The sequence below is a fragment of the Vigna radiata genome, chromosome 6, assembly GCF_000741045.1.
Source record: "Vigna radiata var. radiata cultivar VC1973A chromosome 6, Vradiata_ver6, whole genome shotgun sequence".
In the NCBI taxonomy this organism is placed as follows: Eukaryota; Viridiplantae; Streptophyta; class Magnoliopsida; order Fabales; family Fabaceae; genus Vigna; species Vigna radiata.
This window is the reverse complement of record NC_028356.1, coordinates 1,106,233-1,113,577: the sequence shown is the minus strand read 5'-3', so window position 1 is coordinate 1,113,577 and position 7,345 is coordinate 1,106,233. Positions and strand designations below refer to the sequence as shown.

Here is a 7,345-nt window from a genome sequence, read left to right as displayed (position 1 = left end):
GAAAGACTGAAAAGGGTACTGTTTGCATTGATTTTACCCTGAAGCCCACCACATGCGAGGTCTAAGGCTGTCACATGACCAGAAATGGGGTGACAAGTCACTCCAGACCAAGAGCAACATTCTGTTTCATTTTCCCATGTTTCTATGGTTGGATAAACCTGATCACATTGATAATAATAATAATAATTATAAGTAACATTAATGGTTAAGGAGGCTTTGAAGTGAAGCAATGCAAGGTTGTCATGGGGGTGACACCAGGAATGAGAGAATGAAAAATGAAAGAGCAGAAACACAGGAAACAACCACCCCATTCCCATGGATGACTTCATCCTAGCTTTTGTGCAGTTTACTGTGGTCACACAGACTTAGTATGAAGGTAATATACTTGGAAAGATAAGAAATTCAAGACGAACTTTTATAGCCAAATTAAAAAGTTGAAACAAGGTTTTTTTTTGTAAGTAAAATTAAGCTTTGATAATGTAAACATTAGTGAAGAATCAATTACAAAAAGTTTTATTTTCTGCTACAGCTATGATAGTGTACCACTTTGGACAAATCTGCATATACGCCATTCATCCTGTGAAAGTCGTCAGAAATAATTCTAATGGAATGAAATTTCTAAACCTTCTGTTCAGCTAATTAGAAATCACTGTCATTGAAAGTTTTCCACAAATACAAACAAAGAAGCATCACTTGGATTTCTATTTCGCTTCATAAAATAAAATTTAATTTCACATAATGGTAGAACAATTGGCTGAACCATCTTGTCATGATTTGCTAGTCAACGGTGTAATTATAGCATGCTGATATGGACATCAATGGTTTGAGAAATTTGGAGTTTCTTGTATCTTTAATCATTATATCAAACAAATAATATGAAATTTCTACCCCATCCATTACGTATCATTCCCAGTACTGCCACTCACATTGACTTGGGAGTCATTGTGGGTCAAACACGACACAGATATGCTCTGTTATTATTCATAGATGAAATTTAGTGTTTTTATTTCTGCAATTATTAAATTTAACAAACATTTTTTTTTCTACTCGTCTAAAACATCACTTCCTCTGCTGTTTTTATCATCTTTTTTAAAAAAATTATATAGGAAGTAACAAATACAATAATTTTATATCCTAGCAAAGTAAGTTTTGAAGACAAATATGTTCTGATACTATTATAATATGAAACCCAATTTTTTATTACCTGTTCTTCATCCTCTATTGCGCCACTTAATTCTGCATTGAGGTTAAAAAAATCAATAACAATGTGTCCCTTGATCATTGCTTCAACAAACAGATGTCACTTTCCAAATGATGTACATAAAAATTAGGCAAACCAAGGATTCTTGCAAAACAGTGTTAAAAATATATGAAGAAAAAAAAAAAGACACTGCCTTGTGCCAGATGATTCAAACAAATTAGAAACCAAAAATCAATTATGAATAAAATGATTTACTTTCAACATTTGTTCCTACAACAACAAAAATTTATACTTCTATAGTAAATCCTACAACAACACATTAAGACAAGGTATATCCTATATCTTACATCCTAAAATGTTGTCTAAACTTCTGATATTTGACAGCCTTTAAAATGTATAAATTCAAATAAAGAAAAACACAACAGAGATGAAGATATTTTTCATTTTGCAGTACTAGCAAAAACAAGACAAAGGTAAAAAACAGAACGCCCAAATCACTTTTAATAAAAGACAAATTCTTGATAGTTGCTTCATACACCCCATCATTCTTAAAATTTCACTTTTATCCTTGATAAAGTGTAACATGCATAAAAGATCAAGGACATAAAGGGGATTGCACACTTAATACTAGCAAGGATCAGGTGATGAGAGAGAATCCTTGCACCAGAAAAACCGTTAGAAGGAGCACACCCGAGCACAAAAGGAGTAGATATTTAGAGGATTACGCTTGAGGGAAAGTTTTATGCCTGGTATGAATTTTCTCTGACCTCCCTGTCTCTCTGGATTATTCTCTGCATCCTTTCCTAATTCTGGGTTCTTCTCTGCCTAGGTGGAAACGTCTCTGGCAGCTTTATCACCGCCACCAACCTGACCCACTGTTTCATTCTATCCCACCGCCACCGACCATACCCCTATTTTATTCTTATTGCTTATTCTGTTGATAGAATAGAATAGAACTCTTTTGCTTATATATATACAAACTCTGTTATACAGTTATGCAATAAAAATTCCTACATTTCATTGGTGCTTTCATCGTTCTTCATGGCTGAAGCGACACGACTAAAGGACATTCAAGCTGAGTTGAAAACTCAGGGCAGTGAGATTCAACGGTTACTCGAACTATTTGAGATGCGAGACCGTCAACAGCGTGACTACAATGCACAAAAAGAGGCGGAAAATCAACATCGTTTTGATCAAATACAAGCAACTCTGGAACGCTTGTTACTGGAAAAATCAATGCATCAACGACATGAAGAGTCCACGGCGAACACTTCCCCAACACCGATTAATGCTACGTTTCCCATGTGGAATATTTCTTTGGAATTTCCTCATTTTGAAGAAACGTCTTCTGTGCTTAGTTGGATTTTCAAAACGGAGAAAATTTTCAACTATCACAGTACACCGGATAGGGCGAGGGTGGAAATTGCTTCTATGCATTTTGAAGGTGAAGTGATACCTTGATTTCAGATGTTACAACGACTAGCAGCTGTAAACACTTGGATGGAATTAACCCGTGCTTTAGAATCTCAATTTGGACCTTCACCCTTTGATTGTCCAATGGCTGAATTGTTCAAACTGCAACAATCAGGTTCGGTATCTGATTATTACTTACAATTTATGTCGCTGGCAAATCGATCACCAGGGTTAAGCGATGAGGTCCTTCTGAACTGTTTTCTGAGTGGGTTAAATGTTGATATTAAAAGAGACGTGATGGCCCTATCCCCGATTTCATTGTTGAGAGCGGTGGCTTTGGCAAAATTATATGAAGATAAATATGGTCTTGTAACCAAACCTTCCTTCAATAAACCCATGGTTTCTACATATGCAACTAAATATGTGTCTCAGCCTCTGCAACAAGCGTATCAGAACCAGAGAAATACTATTAAAGGGAGCCTTCCACCTCTATTACCCACTCCAAGCATTCCGCAACTAAAAAATAACAATGTCAAGAGGATTAGTCCAGCTGAAATGCAATTGCGTAGAGATAAGGGTCTTTGCTATTTTTGTGATGAAAAATTCACTTTTAATCACGAATGTATCAACAGGCAACATCTTTTCCTGCAGCTAGAAGAAGAGGCTGTAAATGAGCAAGAGCCGATAATAGATCAAGAAAAAATTGATAACTGCAATGTTTCTGAAGAAGAGCATCACCTCTCTCTGAATGCTTTGAAAGGGGGAATGAGTGTGGGCACCATTCGGTTTTTGCAGCCAAGGATTGCCAAATTTTTAAAACTTCCTGTTGAACCTGCTTCATTGTCTAGAGTGATGGTAGGGAATGGAATTACATGACAGCTGAGGGAAAAATTCAGCAACTCAAGGTGCAGGCACAAAGGCATTCTTTTGTCTTACCCGTTTTCTTACTACCTATTTCGGGGGCAGATTTAATTCTTGGAGCGAGTTGGTTAAAAACAATTGGTCCTCATATTGTTGATTATGATGCTTTTCAATTGAAGATACTTCATGAGGACAAATTTATCACACTACAAGGCGATAGAGAGCTGGTGCCAGCTCAAGCTCAATTAAACCATATCAGAAGAATGGTACATACCAATGCTATAGCAGAAATATACAATATGCAGTTTTTAGAAGAGAACCTCCACTTTGGTACACTGTCAGAGGCATAAGTTGAGATGGAACCTGAACTTGCTTTGTTACTGCAGACTTATAGTGCAGTTTTTGATACACCTCATAATCTACCACCTCAACGATCACATGATCACTCTATTCCACTATTGGAAGGCTCTAATCCGATCAAGGTCAAGCCCTATAGGTATCCTCATAGCCAAAAAGAGGAGATTGAAAAGCTGGTAGAAGGAATGCTAAACGATGGTATTATACAACATAGCAAAAGTCCTTTTTCTTCTCCCATTATTTTGGTCAAGAAGAAGGATGGGTCATGGAGAGTTTGTACAGACTATAGAGCTCTTAATGCCATAACTATTAAAGATAGTTTCCCCATTCCAACGGTGAATGAATTGATTGATGAACTTTTTGGTGCTTGCTATTTTTCCAAGTTTGATCTCCGATCTGGTTATCATCAGATTTTATTGAAGCCAGAGGACCGACACAAGACAGCTTTTAGAACACATCATGGCCATTATGAATGGCTAGTTATGCCCTTTGGATTGACTAATGTACCTCAGAGTTTGATGAACAACATATTCCAAGGGTTATTAAGAAAATTTGTGTTGGTTTTTTTTGATGATATTTTGATATATAGTTGCACTTGGAAGGATCACTTATCCCATTTGGAAGTTGTCCTCAGGATTTTACAGAAACATAAACTTTTTGCCAGGTTTTCGAAGTGCAAATTTGGGGTAACACAAATTGAATATCTTGGACATATTTTATCTGGTTCTGGAGTAGCTATGGATGATACCAAACTGGTTGCAGTACGTGAGTGGCCCCAACCTTCAAATTTAAAACAATTAAGAGGTTTTCTAGGCCTTACAGGATACTATAGAAGGTTTGTCAAGCATTATGCTAGTATTGCTGCACCATTAACAGAATCGCTGGTGACGGTGATGACTATGTTTTATATGAAAGTTCTCTTCTTAGTAGAGACGGTGGTGACTGTGCAACCTTGTGTGTTCTCCGGTAAGCTTTGTATTATTGAATGTGCACGAAAATTAATTCTGTGTTGTGGGTTTCAAAAAGCTAAATCCGGAAGCATAGATATGCTTTCCGGAAAGGCCATTCCGAAATGGTGGAAATGTTTATTCCGGAAGAATGTCCGATCCTACAAGGGTTGCTCTGACTTTACTCATCAATGAAACTTAGAGTTTTTATTTCTTCAATTATTAAGTTAACCGACACCTCCTCTGTTACTTTTATCTCTCTTTTTTTTAAAAAAAAAATTATATAGAAACTAACAAATACAATAATTTTTTATCTTAGTAAAATAATTCAGAGGTTATTTTATCATTTTTACATATCACCGGATACACATACACGCACATAAATTAATTTCAAATAAATAAAAACATTGACATAGATTCGTGGTCATGTCCATTACAAACATATATTATCTTCAATTACCCTAATTCAAAGTGGAAAATCAGAAAATGCCCAATTTATCTTAATATTGATATGCATGTTCATCACAATATTATCTTCATTTTCAAAGTTTAACAACATAAATCAGCTAAAGGTCAATGTGTTCTACAAATGCCAAAACTTAGGAGGTTATAAAGGAAGACTTCTCTTCCATTCTGTTGCTTCATGATCAATCAAAACAACATAGATTCTGTTCATGGAGTTATTAATCTTACAGAGTCTTTCTTCTGTTTTAACTTTCAACCCTGTTGTCTACTATTATTCCTTTTTGGGTGGAAAATGAATTCGTCTGAAATTGATTTTCCGATTTTATCTATAACTCCTCCCTTATTCTTCTCATCATTATTCCGGTATTACAATGGCTTGATGTTGGCACTATATCACACTTTCCAATTACAAAATACCAAAAAATAGGAACCAAATAGCATAAATATGGTATGGCACAAGTTTAAGGGTAGATTTAGTAGATATCAAGAAAACTAAATGTTTCGGATGTGGGTCCAAGGTCAACTGTCCAATCTTTTATGTGCTCGTCCAAGTTTTAACTTTGTCGAGTGAGAAGTCACTTGTGCATCCAAACCATAATACCTGCAAAAGGTAACTTGATGTCAAAGTCATACCAACTTAGACAAATGGTAATGAATGCTTGTAATTAATGCATAACCTATTTTTTTACCTCAAACCTTTGTTTACAGATTTTGTGGTGAATTTTTAATTAAGATTAGCCAAATTACGACCCAAACGTAAATAACATGTTTTAGCCTTGAATTAATCGGTTTTAGGATTAATCTACATTGGTTTTGTACAATTTGATCAGTTTGATACAAAATTGAACAATATGTTAGATGATCGCTCAGGCTTAATGGTGTTATTTGTGTGGTTTGGTTGATCATCCGGTCTAATCCATGACTGTCCAGTTTGTTTGGTGACCGTCCGAGTCTAATACATGGTCAGTCATCTGGTTTTTTTTGGTGATCATCCACACTCAATGGCTAGTCACTGGGTTGGTGGTTGACCATCAAATTTGATGCATGGTCGTCCGGTCTGTTAGGTGACCATTCAAACTAAATGGCTTATTGTCAAGTTAGTGGTTGATCATCCAGTTTAATGTATGGTCGTTTGGTCGGTTAGGCAACCGTCTAGACTCAATGACTTGTTGCCAGGTTGGTGATTGATTGTCTTAATTATAGTTGACCAAATAATTATACAATACAAAGAAAATGAAAATTGTAATAAAGGATAATACATCCAATTCAATGTACAGTAGTTACAGTGCACTTGCAGGGTTAGAATTGCATTGAAATTACATGTCTAAAAACTTTCGTATATATGTATCAAGATGATTCTTGATCCAATGATCAAAATATCTTATGGTTGAGTGTACAGATTCCAGATATCATTTCAGCAAAATAAGTAACATGAAAGCTTACTATACCATTACCAAATATAATGCTAACATCAATTTATATGATGCATTTAGAATCCGCATATAACTTGGTATGCATCATGCTATTTATTGTGGGGAAGTACCCGTAAAGTACATTTTCCATAAAAAAAAATCACAATTCATGTAATCCTTCAGATTTTCATCATCATCTAGAAACTCTTTCTGTTTCAATTTCTATAAGTGATCATTGGATTTCTCAAAACTGGACTTGGTAGATTTATAAACTTTGAAATACTCGTACACATTAACCACAATTAAGACATGGGAAAAGAAAACATCACATTTGCATGAGCTGATTCATTCTTTTTTGGTCCTCAACACAGTGTTCATTTCCATCATCTAATCAAGTTAACCCCCAAACATTCGCACAAGCAATTTAGGTTTTCCAATGAAAAATACAAAACTTCCAATCCCCACTCCAAATACCGTTCCACACCCATATCCTATAGCCACTACTTTCCAACCAAATCCAAATTTCTCTTCTCTCCACAAGCTTTGTGAGGGTGGAGGATCTTCATCATGCTTCTGGCTGCATTTCATCGACAATGGATCTCCACATAAGCCCAAGTTTCCCTTATAGGAATCATTCGAAAAAGAACCAAACTGCTTTCCCATGGGTATTTCTCCCACAAGATGATTAT

General features: G+C 35.6%; 1 protein-coding gene across 2 annotated transcripts in view; it reads right to left on the bottom strand.

Moving 5' to 3' along the window:
- Positions 1–7,345, bottom strand: part of LOC106764814 (receptor-like protein 12) — a 28,531-nt gene that overhangs the window by 18,271 nt on the left and 2,915 nt on the right. The window contains exon 1 of one of the 2 annotated variants that reach the window (XM_022781799.1): positions 32–404. The exons of the other annotated variant lie outside the window; for it this stretch is intronic. Within the exon in view, the coding sequence (XP_022637520.1) occupies positions 32–329 (298 nt within the window). The 5' untranslated portion in view covers positions 330–404. Of the gene's footprint in view, positions 1–31; positions 405–7,345 lie in introns of those variants that run through there. 2 annotated transcript variants of the gene reach the window in all.